The sequence below is a fragment of the Thalia democratica genome, chromosome 2, assembly GCF_965202585.1.
Source record: "Thalia democratica chromosome 2, ktThaDemo2.hap1.1, whole genome shotgun sequence".
Lineage (NCBI taxonomy): Eukaryota > Metazoa > Chordata > Thaliacea > Salpida > Salpidae > Thalia > Thalia democratica.
Window position 1 is genome coordinate 3,189,596 of NC_139166.1, and position 24,099 is coordinate 3,213,694.

The 24,099-nt window shown below is 24.5% G+C and overlaps 1 protein-coding gene across 1 annotated transcript; it reads left to right on the plus strand.

Annotated features, from left to right (window-relative positions):
- The first annotated feature begins 2,685 nt into the window (after positions 1-2,685).
- On the plus strand, positions 2,686-12,613 carry LOC145830264 (uncharacterized). The gene is made up of 6 exons (XM_082938211.1): positions 2,686-2,784; positions 4,857-4,959; positions 8,323-8,423; positions 9,806-9,915; positions 12,096-12,325; positions 12,460-12,613. Exons 1-6 carry the CDS (start codon positions 2,721-2,723, stop codon positions 12,611-12,613), a joined length of 762 nt encoding a protein of 253 aa, XP_082794337.1. The 5' UTR covers positions 2,686-2,720.
- The last annotated feature ends 11,486 nt before the right edge of the window (positions 12,614-24,099 follow it).

Below are 24,099 nucleotides of genomic sequence, written 5' to 3' on the forward strand. Positions count from 1 at the left end.
CAAAAAACTGTGGAGAGTTTGATTGACATTTGAACCTTTTATTTTTGATTTATATTATTTTAGAAGTTATTGATAGTTGTACTAAAAAAACAAAACATGTTTGAATTTATATTTTTTAAGTTTTTTATTTTCATATAAATTCAACGGTAGTTAAAAAATTCCGAATTTAACTTTGTTGTGAACAACTTCAAGATCAAAAACCATTGAAAAGGCATTTAAAACTTAAGTCGGAAAAACGCATTATTTAAAAATTTTCTAAAAAGTCAGCAATTCTAACTTGAGAGACCAAAAAATTCAAAAAAGTGATTCTGCTTAAAAAGGCAGAAAATCGTAGCTTTGAAGACTTTAGGAAAAAAATTTCATACCAACTGGTTTTTTGCTGCATAGAAAATTCATTGAGAAAGGAAATTTCGAGTGGCTCTCAAAAGTCGCTGTTTTTATTGAAAGGGTATTTTGTCAAACTTGGAAATGCGCGTACAACTGATCAGCAGAGTGTGTGAGTTGTTCAAACATTTGCAGTTTTTTTTTAAAGTGTAGGAAAAACTGTAAAAACTTCAATGATTAGCTTAAAATTTTATGTTCAAAGTTGTTGTTGTTTAAATGTAGCTAAAGTTGAGTTTGTGCAATTTAGATAGAACACTGTTATGTGAAGAATTAATTTTTTATTTCAAGGAAATATCTCGTTAACTTGAATATAAAACTACTTTTTTGTACTAAATTCATTGTTAAGCTGATATGGCTTGTATGAATATTAATTATTTATGCAGCAGTAGCCTGCGGTATTGACTTTCACCATTTTATATATAAAGGTTAACAAACACATAATTTTTTCAAAATGCGACTTAAACTTAATGGATTTAGCCATGAAAATTCAAAATCATTATATTTTCTCGTTACTTGTTATTAACTTGAAAGAAAAATCCATTAAAAAATGGCCTCACATTTTAGTATAGTCAAACACTTTTCTGAATCTTTGAATCAGTACTGTGTTTTTTTTACCATACTAAGCTGTTTTTAAATAATATATTGTACCATAAATTTCAATGATAAATAAATACTGACATTTGAAATTTCAATGAAAAATGATGCTTTATTTTTTATATACTTTTCTAAAGTATTTAAAACAATAGTTTAGTATAAAAAATATTAGCTGTAATTACTCATTCTTGGCACATTTCGAGACTTTATTTAAAACGATAGTTGTGTATATTTTAAATGTTTCTAAAACTTCTAAAAAATTTTTCAAAACACAACAGTTTTTAACTATAACTCTCCAAGTTGTTTGCAGTCATTTGCCAAACAACTTTCTAGAACTCCGAAACCCAGACGTTGTTAGATAAAAAAAGTGCAGACATGGATTTATTGAAGGTTTTGTAAGCTAGTCTGTCTTTTATCAAAAATATACACCCATGTCTGTTTTGATAAAAAAAAGTTGAATCATACGAAGCAGACGGACTGTTTTCAATTAATTCAATACTTAAAAGTTTTTAAAAATTTTCATTTCCATGTGAGTTCATTAAAGGTTAAAAACTCCCGGCTTCAGCTTTTTGAATAAAACTATCATAGTTAAAAAACCGTTGTAAAGATGTAAAGACCTTTAAAACTTAAACAAGCAAAAGGCTTTACGTAAAACTTTCATGAGTTTCAGCAATTTCGACTTGAGAAATTGAAAAATAAAAAAAGTGATTCCGATTAAAAATCCCGAACGTATTTCAGGAAACTAGTTGCATGCCAACTGTTTTGTCGCTGTAAAGTGAAATAAAGTCTTAAATGAAAAACAGACTGGTTGAAAATTTTGGTTAGCTTCTGGTTTTTGCAGGGTTTAGTTTTATTTTGTTTTGCTAAATAATAACTGTTTGTATTTGTCAAGGTTTGTTAGAGTAGTTTTTTTTTTGTGGCAACACAGTTTTAAGTTTTTTACTTGTTTCGTCTGTGAATGCAACGTTTTTTTACAAGCATACTTTTTGTTTTATTACTACAACTACAAGTTACGTTGCCTCCTGATTTTTTTTTTGTTTCAACTTATTTTAATCTAAAAGTTTCTAAAACCCAACGCTAACCAAGCTTGCTTATGTTGTTTCAAAATTATGGTTTTTACATAATTAAATTTTCTACTTAATAATTTTAAGTTGTACTTTAAGACAGACGTTTTAATCGAAAGTTATTGTGTTTAACTTTTATAACTTTAAATATTTATTTTGCTATTTTTCTTACATTTTCACTTAAATTTTTAGGTCGAAAAACAACTGTTTTTGATATTAAAGTCATTTAAAGTAAGTCAACTTTATTTAAAAAAATAAAAACTTTAACAGTTTGATAAGTACATTGTTTTGCAAAAGTTTTAAAACATTTTTGATGTACAGAACTTTTTCAACACTGATTAAGTAATTTAAGCAATAGACAACAAAATTAGTATGATTGCTTAAAAGACGAAGGAAAATAAAACGTCTTTTAATAGAATAATTTGAAATTTTTAAACAATAAAAAAGTATATTAAGCAGAGAAAATAAAAATCAAAATGTAAAAAAAAATGTGCAAGTTTTAATCATCTTTAATATAGACTTCTTTGTTTACTTAAAAAATAATAATTTAAGTCAAATAAATTCATAGCAAGAAAACTTGATTAATTTTAAAAATTTTGTAGCTATTAGCTTGATGTTTTGCCTTATTTAGTTTATATTTGATAGTTTTAGAATTTCTATAAAGTAAACAAAAGTAAAATGAACAAAACGGCTTTGATGTTTAAGAAGTCGGTCATATTATCTGCACTTTCGAGAACTGATGGTCAGTTTACCATTACTATTTAGAATCTTTAACAGTTTTATTTCACTGGTTTTTTTGTTTTCTAAGTTGAAAGTTTGTTTCTTTAATTTTTCACTACATAAGTATAAATTTTTAAGTTTAAATAAAAATTGCAGTTAAAACTTAGAATAAACTTAACATTAATCAACAAAGTATAACCTAAAGCAATTTAAAAGAACTGATATTTGCATAAAATGAAAAAACCCCCAAAACTAAAAACAATTTTATTCCAACTTTTGCGAGCAATAGTTAGTTACAAAATTTGGAAATTAGGCGAATGTTGCCAAGTGCTCTCTGAAACTTAAGTAGCAGATGAAATTTTATTGCAACAAGACTTCTGCTAAGCAACAAGATTTATGCTTAGCAACGGTTGCTAACATGTGTTAGCTTTGAACCTTTATTTTATGACTTGTCAAACTTTAACGCTTGTAAATAATAAACATATGTTTAGGAAAAATAAAAACTAAACAAAAAAAAAATCAATCAAAAAAATCTTAAATCAAGTAAACAAACTAATAAAATATTTTTATTGACTTTAACAACTTGAACTTGGCTTTAAATAAGCAAACTTAATATAGTTAAAATAAATAAAAAGTTGCTTAATTTATTGAAAAATAATCAAATAAAATCATGATAAGAATATGATGAAAGCAGCATGTTTACAATGTGATGTTAGTGTCAAATAAAACAAAATATAAATCAAACACCAACATATAGTAACAGTCTAATTAGGTGGTTCATGAAGATACCTAGTGTCTTTAAATTGAGCAAACATATACTTTTGGCATCATAATTGTAGTTATATGTTAATTTTTTTACTGTTTTAAACATGAATTAGTCAAAAAATATTTCTAAGTGGCCAGTGTCATGAAAAAAATCTCTTAACACTCATACCAAACAAACATACCAAAAACGTTTACTTTTGAATTGTCAATAGTTTTCTGTTCTTATTTTGTTCTCAAAATATTTTTTTTGAAAGTTTTTGCCAAATTTAGGATGAAAATAAACATTATCGATTTGTAAGCCACTTGAAATAATCGCCCGACCAGTAATTGAACGAGCACTTTACTTTTAGTAAAACAGAAACAATTAAAAAAAAGAAAAATACTTTCTTACAATTATCTCTAAGTAAACTTTTGATTTTTAAACACCAAAAAAAACTTAATGATAGCCATTAAAGTTTATTTCAGTCATTGATTAACTCAATAAAAATTTAATATTAGCGTTTAAAGAAAAATGAAATATTTGAAAATTTTAAAACTTTAAGCGCCATATATTTGTTCGAAATAAATTGTTATAAATAAGATATTACAGTACTAGACGTTTTAGTTTTAAATTAAAGGATTTATGTGTTAAAAGTTTTAAGATTTAAAAAATTAAACCATTAAAAACCTGAAAACTTCGAACATCATTTATTTGAAAAAAATAAATTATTTTAGATTAAACAAGGACTTCAATATTTAAATCTTTAAAATTAACAAATTAAATTAATGAAAAATCTGAAAACTTTATACGTCAAATGTTTAGAGAGATAAAATGATTTCGAGGCAAGATTTTGCGTTTTTAAGCTAAAAATAACTTTTCTCTACGCCATTAGTTTATCTTGTTAAATCGGAAAACACAAAATTTTGAATGTTAAGTGCGTATATGTGTTTTAAGACGTTTGTCATAAAACAAGACTGACTCAAATTTAAACAGCTATATCAACGTGTTGAAAAAAAAATCCAAAACATTAATGTTTTATAAAAAATCAGTTAAAACAAAAAAGCTTAAATTTAAACAGACAAAAACAGGTAGACAAAAATTACATTTTTAGTTTCAATATAACTTGTGTTTTACTACTTCGTATACTAAATGCTGTATTCATTTAAGGTACAATACGCACTAAACAATTAATATTTTATTGTTTGCTAAATGATTATTATTTCACAGCACTTATTTATGGTGGACAAACTTGCAATGAAATTCACACAAAATGTTGTAAACGTTCAAAATATACTAAATACAAGTAATAATTAATATTTTATTGTTTGTTTAATACGTATTATTTACAGCTTTAATTTGTGGTGGACAAATTTGCAATGAAATTCACACAAAATGTTGTGTTGACACAAGACGAAGTTTCTGTTGCAATCCTGAATTAAACAGGAGCCAATGGTTAGTTTTCATCGGTTTAAATATTATTTTTGTGTCGTTTTTTATAGAATTATATTTAAATTTTGTGTTGTTTTTAAAAATACACTGTTTTTAAAGTACATTACTGTTAGTAAGTTTTTCTTAACACAATTGTTCTTTTAACATTTTATTCTGATCATAAAGTTTTAAACTTAATTAAGTTTAAATTTTGATCTTAAAATTTAATCTTAAAATTAGTTGCTAACTAAAGTAATTGAAAAGCGTTAGCCGAAATCGATTTTACTTGTTTGTTGCTTTAATAAAGATGTTTTTGAATGAATTTTGTCTTAGATTTCTGTACAAGATATGTAGTACTAAAAAGTTATATACTTAATTAAGTGTTTTTATAAGAAAAAGTACCTGTAAAATGATGTAATAATTCTCGCACATTTTAATACAATTGTTTTTGTTTAAACTTTAAGGTTTTTGACGTATTAGTTTTATTTTTTGAAATATGTCGAGGCTTTGCTCAGTATGTGGTAGTGCTCATTAGTTATTACTGATAATAAAATAAGTGTTTTAGTTGACTAGAAAAATAAGGTTGTAAACTGAGTTATGGAGTAGAAAGTGTTCTTAAACAATAACTTATTTTTTACAAATAAGGTATGGAAAACAAAAATGTAAAGCTTAATTTGATTTGTAAACATATTTTACAAGATATAAAACTTTTATGACGAACACGGTTAAAAATATGATCTTGAATGGTTAAATTGTACTTCATTTATTCAATTTTAATCAAAATAAACACATAAAATATGATTTAGTAGATTAAAACGTTATACTTTAAAAACTAAATATTATACTAACTTTAAAGAAAAATGTTTGAAAAGTATAATCTAAACCTAAAAGAACTAAATAAGATTTACTAATTAAAGTTAAATAAGGATGTAAATTATACTTGTATTGCGAAAATAGAACAAAATCATATTAAATACAAATAAATTTTATGTGAAATACAATAATTACGTATTTGGTATCATAAGTTCGAATTTTAGATAAGCACAAATAAAAAGTCAAATATTTTCGCTAAAAGATATCAAATTGAAGCTTGTCAAACATTGAAAAAGTTTTTGACTTAAAGTTGATATGTTTGTATATTTGCTTAAGGAAGAAAAAAAGGTTTATAGGTACTTCTTAAAAAGATGAAATCTTTTTGTTTAAATTAGTTTGTTTGAGACTTTATAAAGTAAACATTATAATTTTTTTTTCTGAAGAAGTTGAAGTAATTTTGTATTTAATTTTATTCTAATTTTCTTCTGTTATTGACAAGTTATTACTAAAAACTGTGGTCTAAAATATAAAATAATGTTTTATATTTTAAAAATAGTTTTAAATTTAGAAATATGTTTATTCTTTAAAAGTTAAAACTTTTTTTGTTGAGTTTGGTTGAGCTTAGTAAAGTTTTATTTTCAAAGTTTTACAGATTAAAAGATTTTAATACATATTAACAAGTGAACATAAGCATATACTTAAGTATTAAATAAAAGAAAAAAAATATTATGTAGTATTATTATTGTTGATTAAATTAGATTTAAAAACAAAATCTCAAACAAATTGTCAGGTAATAAACTTTACTTGCAACAAAAAACTTTTAAAGGATGTAAACTATACTTTTGTTGCGAAAATAGAACCAAATTATAAAAAAACAAATAAATTTTATGTCAAATATAGTAAAAAAAGTATTTGGTATCATAAGTTCGAATTTTAAAGAAACACAAATAAAAAGTCAAACATTTTCGGTAAAAGATATCAAATTGAAGCTTGTCAAACATTGAAAAAGTTTTTGACTTAAAGTTGATATGTTTGTGTATTTGCTTAAGGAAGAAAAAAAAGTTTATAGCTATTTCTTTAAAAGATGAAAGTTTTTCTGTTTAGTTTGCTTGAGCTTAGTTTAGTTTTATATTCAAAGTTTTATAGATTAAAAGCTTTTAATGCTTATTAACAAGTAGCAATTCGTTCAGTAAAATATATATGATAGGAAAAAATTGTTATTACTATGTTTTTTTAAACTTAAATCACAAAACTTAAATATCAGAAAACTTACAATTAATATAAAAAAAAATTATTCATCACAGAAGTGGTTAGAGTTTATTGAAAATTACAACACGAAAAAATTCGTTGAAATATTTCGGTTAATATTACAAACAGTTTACTTAAGAAGTATTGTCTAACCAGAAACTTTATTGGCCGTTTTTTATTGTTCTTACTTTTTTTTTAGTTGACTTATTGTTTTAAGAGTATAAATTTGACTGTTGTATTATTCTAAAAAATAAATATTAAAAAAAGCATGTATAGATAATGTTGTAAAAAAAAGGTTAAGGTACGTTAAAAAAATTAAAAAAAAAAAGAATATAAAGTATTTTTTTCTAAACTTAATAGACCTTTTATAAACTATGATAACTGAAAGAGTCTAATTTAAATAATCTCTACAAATTTTAGTAATAAAAAAACAGATTTAAGTAATTTAATCTTGACAGTTGGTTTGTTTATATAATTCGAAAAGAAAACAAAATCTCAAAAAAAAGTTGGTATTTTATTTTATTTTATCTGTAGTTCAGTGTATTCACAATAAAAAATAAACTGTATATATGTTTAATTTAATACAATAGGAGTGTAAGTAGTAAAAACGTTTTGGAGTGTAACCAGAAAGTAATATTGAATTTTTTGTTTACACTTTTTGTTAAAATTTCAACTAAGATATTAACAAAATTTAAATTGTGCTTAAGGTAAGTAGCTATTGCATTAAATTTGTTTACAATGTCAAGTGTGTACATAAAACTTTTACAAGTATGTGAACAAATTTAGTTTTGTTTAAAAAAGATGTCAAATTTATTATTATTTTTAACAACTTAGTTTAAGTTTATAAGAAATTATTTATTTTTAAGCTAAATAAACTTAAATTTATACATCGCATAAAATTATGTTTTATAAACAGGAACATAACAATTTTATTTAAAGTTGTACCGACCCTAATTTTTTCACAACATTTATTAACACTTTCAAAATTTCTCAAATGTTGATTTATTAAAGTAACATGGTTTTCAAGTTGTGTATTTTGATAAAAATTAATCTTAAAATAAAAACTTTAAAAAATAAACCACCAAAGTAACCTTGAACAAAAACATTTAATGAAATTTTGAACTATTCGTTTTAAAAAAGTCTTTAAACTGTTCTATAATTTAAAAGAATTTAAAACTTTATAAAAGTTGTTTGTATCTTTAAGTTAACGAGACTTCATCAATTTACTTTCAAGCAGTTTATTGTACACTTATTTTGTTGTTTATTTATTTAATTTTCTTTATACGTATTTTATTTAATTATTTTGTTATTTAATATTTTATTAAGGATGATGCAAATATCTGGTTTGGCTTTCGGAATCATCGGCGGAATAATCTGCATCGTTTTGTTATTTTCCTGCTGTGCGAAATTCAAAAATATTTTCGGAAGTTAGTTTTTTTTATTTTAAATAGTTAGTTTAGTTCTAATATGTTTTTCCTGCTGTGCAAAATTCAAAAATATTTTCGGAAGTTAGTTTTTTTTTTCTAAATAGTTAGTATCAGTATTTTAGTTCTAATATGTTTTCCCGCTTAAATTAAACAAAGTTTTCGGGATTTAGTTGACTAATTACATGCTTTCATATTTTTTCTCAAGAAAGATTTTTGTCTAGACCTCTCGTGTCAATAGAATACTCTTCACACATATATATTTTTAATAAATAAGTATATATATATGTTTTTGAATAGTTTGGTTTTGGTACTGATTTTAACTAAAAAATTTAAACATAACTCACTCATTTTCAAAAAAAAATTATTAGCTGATTTCGTTTAGCGCATCCTCAGAATATTATTTCAAAAAACTATTGATATTATAGTGTAATTTTAGTTATATACAATGAATTTAAAAAGTCTAGCTAAAAGTAAATACGTCATAAAATACATATATATATGTATATGTATAAACTTCTTGATTTTGAATTGAAAAAAATACAATATTTGTTAACGAAAAAAATTTTCGCATGCTAACGACACGAAATATTAATGATGATTAATGATGATTTAATAGTTAAAGTTTTATAGATTTAATTATGCGATTTTTTACCGCAGTTTTAATGATACGTTAGAAAGTGTTATAGCAATGATATAAAAAATTAATTATTTAACAGAAGAAAGTTTTTTGTTTTGTTGAAAATTTATCGGTACTTCACAGATATTCTGAAATATTTATTGAATAATTATTACATATATCATTTCTTTTTATTATAACTTAAGTATATTCGCACTTGACCCTAAAACTACTTAAACTAAGGATTTTTCTAAAATAATAAAAAGTATCTTGACTTAATTGTCATGTACTTTTTATTAAAACTTATACTTTTACAAACACTCTGTCATATTAATTTGAAGTATGGTCGCTGGATAAAGTTCAAATACCAAAAAGATAAAACTTTTAAAGAGTTTTTAATCAAACTGCGCATTAAAATGTCAATTAAAAACCTAAAATATTATTTTATTACAATTGGTGTTATAATGCAGATATAAAATAAAAAAAAACTAGTTTTCTGATTTATGTTTAATTAATGTAAAACTATTTCAACTTGAAAAACTAATAACTTTTAAACTGTAAAACTTGTAAAAAATGAAAAAATATTAAATTTGCAACATTATTTAAAAAAATCACATTCCTTTTAATCCAGCCAGTGAGAGACTTTTTCAAGTTGTTTTAGTTCTTATAGTGGTATACATCACATTTGGAAATCAGTAAAACAAATTACTAGTATAAAGGAGTTAACCCTAGCAACAAGCTTCTTAACAACCACTTGTTTCAACAGGAAGCCAATCAAACGTTTCGCCTTCAAGCGCGACCTCTAACGGAATTAGCCACATTTCAACACAACCCCCGAGCTATCAGGAATTCATGTCGGCCCAATCAATGTATGAGGTGAGAATTAAAAAAAATTGATGTAAATACATAAACTGTATAACTGTTAAAATAAATTTGAAAATGTTTTTGTTTTGTAAAATAAGGAAAGGTTTTTTTAAGTATTTTCAAGGTCAATAACGTGAATTGAGTGTTTCCAAGTTTGTTTACATTTAAAGTAGCTAGCTCAACAGGTTGAAACATTATGTTTGACATTGTTGGTGTACCTTAATGTTTCCATACATCGTCGTTTTCTAAGTTGCTGTAGAAAGTTACTTGTAAAACTTGAAACTTCATGAAAAGTAAAAATATTATAGACTTCTGCTTTGCTCTTAACAACTTATGCTTTTGCTTTATTCAACTAGAGACAAACTTGTTAGAACTTTAATAAAATTACTTAATCCTGAAAAAGACATTAATCTGTGTTCAAGTTGCAAATGACTCGATAATTGAAAGATTTTTTGCATATCAGGTTCTAGGGCCAAATATTTGGTATTCTTTTTTGTGGTTCAATGAGTATAGTTCAAATTAATAAGTTCTCTTCAGTAAAGTATTATATTTGTAAGGTTTGTAATTTATCTAGTACATGTGATTATCAAATACTATGTGTTTTAAAACTTAAATCAATTTGCTTAAACACTTAGATATCCATAATAATTTAATGTAGAACAGTTAGGCTTTTGTAGTTATAAAGCGTAGTAATAAGTACTTCAAAAGATTTCAACCAAGAGTTTATACTTTTAAACATGAATATGTAGCTTTTAAAAACAAAGTCAAAATGTGCTTTGTTTAACTATACTATTTTAACATAAAGTCCAAATATTACTTTGTAATTTTTTTTTCTTGTTTCTTGTTCATTTTTGCAACATCTTTAATGCTGGCTGAAAATAACTTTTTAATTATTTAAGTAGTTTTAACGTATTACAGAAAATTGTACATTTTTGTAAAAATAAAAGAGCATCAAATTTGTTTATGAAAGCGTCAGTTGAGCAACTCAAACAAACTAAAAGTTTGTAGCAAATAAAAAAAAAGCGGAACCAGGTATAAAATATTTGTTCGAAATAAAAACAATCAAAGTGCTTATTTACGCGAAAATATTCTCGGGAAAATTGTGCAAGTTTTAGTATATTTAATTTTTTTTTATAAAAAAACATTGGTATTTTTATTTTCGTGCAACCAAATTTGAGTGCAATAAATTTAGAAACATTTTATTTTTAGAGTGCCACTCGGTAAAATAATTTTTATTTACAAACAATTAAGTGCCTCTTAAAACCACTTGAAAAACAATTGGATAAACGAGTTCAGTCGTGCGTGACCGGATTAAGTGTAAAACTACATCAACTAGCTTCACTTAGTACTTTAAATAAGGGGTTAGAACAATCAAGTGTCAATTAATATAACAGTTTTAATCAATATTTAAATAACTTAATAAGTAAACAAACAAACAAAAACGCTTTTAACTTAAAAGCTGATAACATACCCATAAGTTTCAATCGTTAGTACAATTCTGCACAGATAACTAGTACTTTAAGAATTTTAAAATGTATGAACTGAGTAAATTAACTAAAACTTTATCAAAGTAAATTTTACTCTTAAAAGAGTATTGTTTTGTAAAGTATTGACAAATTATAAGTTACTTTAAGTTTTGTATCAAAAAAATGATTAATAACAAAATTATCAATTTTTGTGTAATTTTTGCATTTTAGATTCCTGCTATTAAAGTTTTTGTTTATATTTATTTGCATTTGTTTAAACAACTTTACATACTTTATTCAAAATGCTTCCTAACAAGTAAAGTAATTTAAATAACTTAGTTAAGATTTAACACATATTAAACTGCAAAACAAAAAACTTTTTAAACTTTTTAAAACACATGACATGTTGTGTACGTGAGTTGGTTACTTATTTAAAACATTTAGTTTGCAGCACTTTTGAAGTTTGTCGTTTATAGAGTCATAGTTATTATTACATAATTATATTAATTACTAAATATATTAGTTGTTATATAGTTAAAAAATTATTACTCATTTTTCTAATTTTAACTGGTGCTACTTTTGAACCGTTTTAAAACTTTCAGCTTGTTTCAGAAACTAATTTTAACTTTCTGAGTTAAATCTCTAAAATAAACTTCTACTTCGGTTGTACTTTTTTAAAAAGTAAAAATGCTATATATATATATATACATAATTATAAACTTTCAGGAGCCACCGGAATACTACAAGCTGTACCCGAACCTTTTGAGGGGAAACCCCACGAACGAAAACTCCCAGGAGTGCAACGTGATAACGTCACAGATGAACGGCGCTTTTGAAAACGATGACGTCACGATACAAGTCGAAACCAGCATGACGTCACAACCGACTACTGCTCCGCCGGGGTCCGTTACTGCCACCAATTCAAATTTAGCGGTCACCGCTGCTGCAACTGACACGTGATTATCACAAAAGGGGTTTTCCCCGAACATAAGAACGTTGTTGAGTGAAAAGAGCTGAGATCATCAGTTTATGTTTTGTTTGTAAACCACATTTTGACTGTGACAAAACTCAAGCCCAAGGGTCGTGGTAGGAACCAGCGCCACCACGCGGAGGAAGCTGGAAAGGAGAAAAGTCGCGTTGATGAAGATTTCATGGAATTCTTACGTGTTGCTTTTGAAAAGCGGGCCGTGAAGAAGGTTTCGGATGAGGGAGTTTCCGGGAGAGAGTTGGAAAACTTTTATTGAAATTTAACAACAGTGAATTGCTTGTTTGTGTTAAAATATTTAGCATCAAGAAAAATGTGATAAATATTTTTTTAAATTAAAAGTCAACCAATGAATTTTAGTTCTGTTTTTTGTCATAATAAACATTAAAAGGATAAAAGCTAATCACGATCTATCAAGTATTAGTACCAAAACATTCAAACTAAAATTTATGTAGTCTTTATCTGTATTTTACTCTAGAATTACTATTAAAATCTAACAACAGTGAATTGCTTGTTTGTGTTGAAATATTTGGTATCGAATCGTTCAACCTAAAAATATCTTTAATAAACGTTTTGCTTTTTCGATTTAAAATTGTTAAACCCAAATAATTTAAGTCTGCTTTTTTCAAACAAAGTGTTCTGTAACCATAAAAACAAAACCTTGTACCAAATAATAGAATCAATGATCTAAAAGATTTTTCTTCTGTTTTTGGTTTTCATGTAACATGTTTTGAAATTATGAAACGATGAACGAACTATTTTGATGCATTTTGATATTTTTTTTTAATGCTGGACATTAAATTATCACCAATAAACCAGTAGAATATAAATATTTTCAAAAACAAAAGAGTTAAATGCTAAACTGTGTTAGACTTAGCAAGTTTGAGGTAGTCTCTTAAATAAATAAAAGATAAAACTTACACGCTTTTAAAATAATTGTTGTTTGTATATAAGCAACACTTGTTGATTAAACTTAAAACACATGACCAATGTTTATCTTTTAATTCATTTATCTCTAGAAAAATAACTTTTCTTTTTCAATTCAACTACAAGCTATTTAAAAAAGTTTGAAAAAGTAAACCCTTTACGTACTTTAAACCTACTTTTAATTTATTTTATCCAAAATTAACGTCTCTGTCAGTTGCTGTAATCTTATAGTAAAAATAAAAAAATATCGCAGATTAAAGTTTTAAATTAATTTAAATCGAGTTTAGATATCAAGACGAATAATTTTTATAAATTATGTGTAACAAGTTCTTCATATAAATTTTATAAAAGATTATTGTTACGGTACAAAATGTTATAAACTGACAAACTTAATCTAATTTAAGGCGTGAGAAACTTAAAAAAGTTTATTAACTTCATTCTTAAAATTTCACAGTAATTTAATTTTTTTTTAAGTTTTGGAAGCCATGGTGTTTGAAGTTTAGTTAAAAAAAATAAATTCTAACCTCCCTAATATTAACTTAAAATAAATAAGTATAAAGTTTTGCTACCAATAAAATCCAAAAACTTTTTTCAGAGTAAAGCTGCAAGCTGAGATGTTGTATTGTTTTACTTTTAAGAGCTTTGAAACGGTGTTTTATCCATATAGTCAACATTATCGTTATTTTAAAAGTTTTGTTAAAATAAAGAGTTCTTAAAAAGAAGAACAATTATCAAATCAAAACTATGCTTTCTTTAGTAGAACAAAAATCATTAATGTATATGTAAATCTTAGTAAAGAGTTTTTATTTGTTTGATTTAATTGATTAATATATTATAAGTCTGTATATATCATAAATAAACTTTGATGATGAAAAAAATCAGTAAGGATAGTGCGAATCTTTAAAAATTTATTTTTATTAAATTTTTTTAGTGTAGAGTACTTTGTGAGGTATTTTTTTATATCTAAGTTTTTCCTATGATAAAAATGAATTTTTAAGTACTAAAAAGAAAAGCATTAGTCAAAAATAATTTTGCGGGTTTAAAAAAAGGACTTTTTAAGAATACTGTTATACGTATTAAACTGAAACTTTTGTAACTAAAAAACGCCAATCTAGATAGGTTTTTACTTGTTTTGAAAGTAAAAGAAATAAAAGTCTTTGTAAAGACTTTAAACTTTTTTTTTGTTTATATATTGTACTCCTATATGTGTAACGTTAACTCTAACTTTAGTTGTAAAAAATATCTTTGTGAATTTATAGTTTTTAAAAATGTTTGTTAAAGAAATTAGTTAAATTTTAAATACAATAAAGCTAGCTTGCGTGGTTGACATCAATGCTTTAAATACGTTATTTCTATATACTAACAAAATAAATTAAAAAAAAACTTACAGTACTAAAACGTCTATTAACTAACGTGTACAGTTTGAAATAATAAGAGTTAGCTAATATTTTTAGTTCTTGAAACTTAATAGTTTTTAAAAAGTTTACCCATTCTCAAAAGTAAATCTAAACTAAAAACATAAACAAGTCAAAACTATTCTTTAAATGAGTACAATGTAATGTTATTTTATTAGGTTTTTCAGTTTTGTTTTTTTGGTTTGCTTTAAATTAAAGTTCCTATTGTTTGAAACAAAATCTTCTTTAAAAATTCTAATGGTCATAAAATGAAAACTGCTTTAAATTTTATGAATATAAAAACTTTTTTTTCAAGGATTAAGTGAAATAGTTCCAAAAAATGTTTTTATTTATTTATACTAGAAAGTTTAGGTTTTGCTGTTAATATTCAAAAATACTTTTTAAAACTCTTGAGTTTTTATTAGTAAGTTCAAACTGTAAAAAGCAAAGAAAGAACATTTGTAGATTAAAAATTTATATAAACTACAAAAAAGAAATACAAAAGCAATAATCAGGTGTTATAAAAAACTTTAAACTGGTATTGTAAACTTTTTTTTACGTATCGTTACCTAATGAATACTTATTTTTTTTTAAATAGTAACTGTATTTAATTTTTTTATAGATATTATTTGCAAATTATTAGGTTTTGAAACAAACGTTTTATTTAATAAAACAAAAACAAATTGCCACCTTAAAACGTAATTGTTAAGTTCTAAAATAAACTTTGTTTCTGTTTTGTATTAACTTGACTTAAAGTTTAAGTCTATAGTTAAAAAACATAACGTTTTAAAATTAAGGTAACGTATTATAACTATAAAACAATTTATTTTTATGATAGGGCATTTTTATTTAGTACAAGACTTATAAAAATAAATCAGTTATATATCAACAGAAAAAATATTTATATAGTTTATTAAACGAAAAATGTTAATTTAGTTATGCCAAAAGAATAATAAAAAATTTTAACTGGAAGGTTAGAAAGTACACAACTTTTATTTAAATCAAACTTCTTTATAGAATTTTTTTTTGAAGTAGTAGAGGATCTAAGTTATTGAAAACTCTCCTAAATTCAAAACAGGTTTAACGTTTCCATTTTTGCGCGAGACAGAGTTAAAAATAATTCAATTTGACTTAAAAAATTCCCTTTTGATTTTTTTTATAATTTTAAGGCATTTAATTAACTACCACTAATTAAGGACTAAATTTAACATAGTTGTTTTGCTTTGAAGCAAAATTTTAGTTTATCTTGTTGAAAAAAGTAAATCAAACTTTTTATATACAGGTTAGTGAAAATAGCTAATAAAAAAAGCAATTATCCGACCTTTTAAAATAAAATATTCAGCTGAAAGGTTACATACAAAAAGTTTTTTTTGTGAAAGTAACACTTCTTATATAAGTGCTAAGTATTAAAATTTCCCTGAACTATAATTAGAATAAACGAAGATTTATTATTAAAATAATATTTTAATGTATAAGAAACTAAAAGTATATTTGCAAATAATTTGAATGTATTAAATTTACTTTATTAGCTTTAGCATAAATTGTGTGCAAAATACTAATAGAAGTGAGTGATATATCTTATCTGTTGCATAAAGTAATGTTTTATCTCAAGTTTTATATTTGATAAAAAGAAGTAACACAGCAAAGTTCTTTCGACAAAAATTTCGTTTGTTTTTTAATGCATGTCATTTGACATTCAACATTTCCGGCACAAGATATCCAAATAACAGATCTGCAGTCAAAATATACGAAAAAGACATTTAAGACTCGAACAAAAAATTAATTATTACGTAAAACGAAAACCTCAGCAATTTAGTTTTGAGAGAATCAAACAAAAACGAGAGAGAAAAAAGAATCAGCTTTAAAGTTTGAGATTTGTGTAGAAATTTGCAGAAGCAGCGATTTTGCTGCAAAGAATGTTTTATTGAGAAAATGTAGTTTCAAGAGGTTTTTGAATGTCGCTGCTTTTGTTGCGTGAGAGGTTTTTGTCTGGTTAAACTTGAAATTGTGTGTACAATTGACTTGTGTGCAACTTGCAAGTCGGTTGACTCAGTTTGATGCTATTTTGGTTTTTGAAAACTTTTTATTTGTTTGTTAAGCAGACTTGTTAGCTTAAGTTGTAAGAAAACTTTTGTTTTATTTGCATTTTAGGTAAACTTTAAATAAAAATTTTAAGTTGGTTTCTAAAACTAGAAAGTGTTTTACGGAAGTAAATCAAGTAGTTTATGATGAAAAGTGTTTCAAAAGTAGACACAGTCTATTTGAAATAATATTTTAGATTTTCAAACAGTTTTTTGTTTACAATTTAAATGGTCTAAGTCACCGTCAGCAGCCTTTTAATATCGTCACTTGCAATCCGAGAAAAATTTTGAAAATTGTTTACCTTCAAAATTAAATATTTATAAAGTCGGCTTGTAAAATTCGACAGCTCTTAATTTTTTACACTAAATTTGGATTTGTTTACATTTTTTATGAAAAATTCAATTTTTTCAAAACTCTTTAAAACCAGACGCTAGTTTCTTGACGTGACTGTCTTTTGTCAAAGTAAAACTTTTGTCTGTTTTATTTTAAGTCAAGACGCAAAAACACAGTTTAATTTATTAACAAATAGTTACTACTTCATATAACTGTAAAGTTTATGAACTTTCTTTACTTTTTAATATATTTTATTAATACACACTTACTGTTTTAAATTTTTAGATAAACTTTTATTTAGTTTTAAGGTGAATTAGCTCAGTAAATACAAAAGTTTTATATTTTGATTTTTATTCAATCAAATTTTTTAGTAATCTTTTATTTATATTTAACATTTAAAAAGTGTTAAAATTCATAACAGGTTTAAGTAAAACGGAAAGCTTTTATAATCAAAAGTTTTAACTGTAAAAACTTTTTATTGTACTTTAATATATTGTGTTTTTAGACAATTGTTAGCTTTTATAAGCCATTGTTTACATATAATGAATTTGTTAGACTTAACTGCTTAAGTCGTGGCGTTTTTAAAATGAATAAAAAAAAATTGGCATAAACAAAACACAGCTCAATTGTTTATAATGGTAATAAAGTAAAAACTTTCTGTTAATTTTTTTACGAAATTAAATATGGTGACAATTAATGAAGTAGGATAGATAGTTTATTACTAAAATATTTATAACAAGAGGTGTTTGTTTAAAATATTTTGAATTTGAATAATTTTAGTTATAGTGACAGAAGCGGATATTTTATTAATTTCATGTATTTTTGATTCAGTTATTTAGTAATAAGTAAAGCTAACATGAACAAAACCGCTTCAAAATTTCAGAAGTCAATAATATTATCAGCACTTTCCAAGACAGATGGTTAGTATTATTCTATTTTATTTATTCTTTTGAATATCTGTCTAAAACATGATGTTTAATCAAGGTTTTATTGATATAAACAAGCTTTTAACCGTTTTTCGCAAACCAATATTTTTAAAACTTTTAAAGTTACTACACTATATTATACAGTCGAAAAATAAAGTAGGGTTAAAAGTAATAAAAACATCGGTACATTTACAAAAACAAAAGTTTATACATTTAGCTTCAATGTACTTTTCAATAAACAATTTTTTATAGTCTTAACTTTGGTGAGTTATTAATAAAAAAACAAAGTTTTTGGCTACTAAATTTAAAGTACTACTTTTAAAACCAAACAGAATTAAAAAAAATCTTACAAGCTATAATACGTCACAATAAAATTTTAACACCTGCAGTTGGTTGCTAAGCATATCAGACTCGTTGCTAGGTAGAAGCTATCCCAGTGTACTAGAAGCAGATGTGACACGTTGGTATTGACAACGACAAATGCTTAGCAACAAGACTTAATTGTTGGTAGCTAGGATAACTGCTGCTTTGCAACATAACTTCTGCTTAGCAACATAACTTCTGCTTAGCAACATAACTTCTGCTTAGCAACACAGCTTCTGCTTAACAACAATACATCTGCCTAGCAATAAGACTTCTGCTTAGCAACAAGACTTCTGCTTAGCAACGGTTGCTAACATGTGTTAGCTGAGAACCTTTATTTTATGACTTGTCAAATTTTAACGCCTTGTAAATAATAAACATATGTTTAGGAATTTTCTTATCGATCATTTTACGAAGAAAACTAAAATTAGAAGACTACTTAAGGAAAATGTGTATTTAATATTTCTAAAAAAAAAATTTGTAATATAAATTTAAGAATAAAAAGGAATGTTTGGCTAGTAGTCAAGTTTTTAATTTTTTTTCAATCAATTAATCATTAGAGCCATTCATTTACAACTATTTTGGCGTCCAGCAATAATTAGTTTTTTAAGCTTTAAAAAAAAAATAAAATAAACAATTGTTAAAACCGTCTGCATCAAACTAAATTTAAAAAATAAAATTTGTTAACCCTGCTCTTAAAACTTGTAAGATTTTTTTTGAGGGTTAAAACATTCTCTTTGTTACGTCATAAAAGCACAAATAGTTACGTCACATTAACAAACACTCTTTGGAATTCAAATTTAGTTTTCCCACCAAAACTAGGTACAAACAGTGGATTAATCTTTAATGTTCATATAAAAAAATCAATATAAATTTTTCAGGTATTGAAACATGTATTTTAACCTTTATATTTGTAAGTTTGAAACAAATATGAACTTATTAAAATAATTGTCTTTCTTTGTAGTATAAATACTAACTATGTCAACTTTTTGCAAAAGAATTAAACTGTCCAGCTGTAATAAAACAGAAACAAAAACTATGAAAAACAAACCTTAACTTTCTTATGTTAACTTCTAAATAATTCTTTCAGTTTGTAAGCAAATTATAAATGGTAAAGACATATTTTTTTTAAGATTTATAAGGTTTCAAATACATTAAGTTATAAAACAAAAAGATTTGAATATAGTGGCCAACTATAAAAAAGCTTCAAAAGTAAATTTTTCAAATGTGGTGACTTAAAGACAAATTTTTATTTTGTCATATGTAAAAATTAATTTTACATGCTAAAATTTTAACAAAAAAGTAATTGATTTACAATAACCTAGCGCAAGTTTTTAAGGGTTGTATTGAAAGCGTGATGAAACAAAGGTAGTTTTATATAAGCTCAGAAATTAAAAATTCAAAAGTAAACAGTTTGATAGGGGTCTGATAGAAACGTTAAGGTGTTTCCCCTAATATTTGCTAAGTCAGCAAAATGTTTAAAGTTTTTATTTTTTTTTATTGATACCCTTGTTTCTAACCAACCTTATCCAAACGTATTAAAAATTAATCAAAGGATATTTTTTTAATAACTGAAATAAAGAAAACATGAAAAAAAGTGTTTTTTAAATTTTGAAGACTCAGCAAATACTAGGCGAAACTTTTTAAAGCTTCCACAAGACTAGCTTAGTTGAAAATATAATATAATATAACCCAAAAGTTTATATAACATTGTATAAAAAATAGTAAGCCAAGTTTCAAGTGTATATTGTACTTAAAAATACTTAGTGGTTATTGTACTATAAAATGTCAAACTTGTAAAAAAAGGGTAACTGACAATATTTAGTTAGAGATATTTATTTCCGAAAAAATTGTTTTTACTTTTATTGTGTAAATATCTTGAAATATAGTTTTTTATTAGAGTTTTTAGTATTTAAACTCTAAGTTTGTTGATGATGTACAATCATTTACAAAGTGAAACGACTTTTTTTTTACATTTAAGAATTTTATGTTACCTTTAATTCGATAGTCTTAAAGTTGGTCGATACTTTTTAAATTTTGTCAAATTATAAATTTTTAATTAGTCTGATTTGTTTCAGTATCTAGGCAGAGGACATTTGCAAAATCCTTAGCAAACGAGCCACTTAATAGAAAAATTTTAAATATTGTTTGATTAGTCCAAATACCCAAACAACGACAAAATAAATCAGGGTTTCGCAAACTTTTTTTTCAAATTGCCCCCTTTGAAAAAATAAAAAAGGTTTTTGCCCCCTCCAACAAGACTACCATTAAAAACACCTAAGACCTTTTTAGATTTTTTTTTGCTCTTCATCCGCAACTCAAGAACATCTAGTGTAAGTTTCAAAATCTTTAAATCGCCGCCCTTTCACCCCTTTAATAACTATTGCCCCCCAATTTACTAAGATCGCCCCCAGGGAAACCCTGAATTAAATGCTTCATAAAACACAAGATCTTAAAATTAATTTTATTGCATTTAATTTATCTTTATAAGACAGTGGTTAGATTGTAAAGTCCTATCTACAGCAATGTGCACTTAAAAAGTTTTACTTTCACATGCGAAATGCAAATGCATACACAATTTTGACACTATACCGATCATCACACTAGTTCACGTTATATTTAACAGTTTAGACTTACTGAAACATTTTTTAATGGTTATTACTTTGTTGTTTAACTAATTCTTATTATTTCACAGCACTTATTTGTGGTGGACAAACTTGCAATGAAATTCACACAAAATGTTGTATTGTTCAAAATACACTAAATACAAATAATAATTAATATTTTATTGTTTGTTTAATACGTATTATTTACAGCTTTAATTTGTGGTGGACAAATTTGCAATGAAATTCACACAAAATGTTGTGTTGACACAAGACGAAGTTTCTGTTGCAATCCTGAATTAAACAGGAGCCAATGGTTAGTTTTCATTGGTTTAAATATTGTTTTTGTGTCGTTTTTTAAAAATATAATGTTTAAAACAGATCACTGTTAATGATCTTTGTTTAGTAAGTATAAGTAGTTTTGGTCAATGGTGAGACTTTAATTTTTGAAACTTTACAAACATTAAAACGAATTATGTTAAATATTTTAATAACTTAAAGAAGTAAACAGAAGTTAATTTTTTTGAAGTGTAAGTACATTTTACAATGAGCTTTAGTAAATGGTGAGATTTTAATTTTGAAACTATTCAAGTACAAAGCTTTCATTAACTATAAAATATAACCGGAATATCTATAACTATTTTTATAAGTTAAAATTTATTCTGTTATTGTTCAAGCTACTGTTTTGCTGTTATTCTATAATAAAAGCTTTTATTGTAATGTAACAAATATAAAACCATAAGATATGAATAGGTGTAGTTGCATTGTACGGTTTAAACATTAAAATAACAAATAAATATTAATGTATTGCATATTGTTGATTAGGTATATTATAATTGTATAATCTTAACCATAAAAAAAAAACTAATAAATTCTATACAAACAAACTTAAAAACGACTTACCTTTACTTTTCAATGATATAAAAAAGTTGTAAAATAATCTCGAAAATTAAAACAGTTATTATTTTAAACTATTTGTTGTATCAAATTAGCATCTCTAACATGAAAAATAATAAACTTAAGCAAATAAATTTACTATTATTAAGACGAAGCAATTTTTGTTATATGTTTTTTTTAAAACTAAATTTTAAAACTTGATATCAAGTAAAGCATTACTAAACAAACTTAAAAAGTTTAGGATGTAATTTATTGTTTTAATGCAGAATTATAACGAATGGTATTAAAAAATATCTGAGGAGAACTTTGAAATACGTATTTATTATGATAAGTCCAAACTTTAGAGAAATAAAAATAGAAAGTAAAACATTTTCGCTCAAACGTACCAAATTCGTTTAGGTTTGTCAAATGATGGAGTTGCATTCAATTTATTTAACGCATTGTAATTAAAATGATTTTTTTTTCTTGATAGTGTTTTGTTTATTCTAGTTTTTTTGAGGCGTTAAAATGTTTCGTTTGTCTATTAATGTACTTTTGAACCGATTATGATTAACAGTTGAGATTATCAAAATAGTAATATAACAAAATTTTCATAACTAACATTCATTCAATACTAAAACAATGCTACTGGCTTTCATAACATTCAAATATATACCAGCGGCCTATGTGTAAAAACAATTCAAGAACAATAAAATAAACAAACTCAAGTTCGTTAAATTTAATTTGCGTAACAATTTTTATATTTTTTGTTTGATGATTTTATTAAGTCTGCTTAATAACGTTTGTGTAGTTTTAAATTCTATTGTCTTCATTTTATTGTTTTATAGCTATCTACTATTCAGATGGTTTTGTGATTTTAAGGACAATTATTTTTGGACGTTAATTTTTTTTTCTAAGTAAAAAGTTAAGGGTTACGTAAAATTCACCCTTTTTTTACAAAACTAAACAATATTTCAATAAAGTAAACTTAAACTAAAAGGACTTTATTCGAGATAAACTAATAAAAAAACACATTTGAGTTCAAGTAAAAAAAGGTAATAAACAAGGTTTAAGAAAGTTAAATTTTACAGTCGATATATTTAACTCAAGAAAAAAAGCATTTTGAGATTAATGTAAATGTGAGTAATTTATTATTTATTGCTTATTAAGAAATTTTTGCAAATAATTTTTATTTAAAGCTAAATTTTTTTTATTAATAACGTATTTTGTGACACTCAATTTATAAAATAAAATGTATAGTTGATAAATTTTATGTATTTTATATGTAAAATTATAACAAAAAAAAGCAAGTAAACCTTATAGCGCTCTTTATTTAATGCAAAATACACAAAACTTATTTTTTATATAACCTTAATTTTCTTATGTAAACAACTAAGCTAGAAATTTGTGTAGAATTCTCACGTTAAACATTTATTTATTTTTAAACACGATAAACTAGATTTAATGGCTTAAGGCAAAAATAATATCAACAAAACTTAACTGAATAAACATTTATAGTAACTTTTATTTTTCAAATCGTAGTCATTATTAAACAGTTATCAATAATAGTCAATGTTGTTTAATTTGTTATTATTTTGTTACTAAATGGTTTGCACATTTAGAAGTATCGTAGAACAGTAAGTTATCTTGTTTTTAAGTCAAGTTTTGTTTATAAACTTTCTTCTGTTTTTTTATTTAATGTGTTATTATAAAACTTAATTTTCAAAAAAAACGTTGTAACATTTTTTACTTTTGGTCAGAGATGTACAAAGTTTTATTTGTTTATACTTTAAAATTTTTTCTAAACATTTGAATAGTTAAAATATACTTTAGTTTTTTATACAAAGTTTTAGTAATCTATAGGCTGTATTTATAAACCTTAAACAATTTTTATTATACCAACTTTGAAGTCTCAAAAAAATTTACAACCTAAAAATTGACAACATGTCTGAATTATTGTTTTAATAACTTAATTAGTTTTTAAATACAAATAAAGTTTTAACTAGTCTGGCAACAAAAGCTTTGTAGTAATGAAATTAACAAAATTCTTGACCTTCAATAATAATAATAAAAAGTCGAACTAATTTGGCTCCAATTTTATGTAAATTTAATAATAATTTATAGAACATATATTAAATTTATACGGTCTTTGAATTTATTTTGTAAAGCAATTATAAAACATTTTGAATTGTTTTTCATTTATAGGTAGAAAATCTTTTGAAAATTGTTGCTAACTGTTAC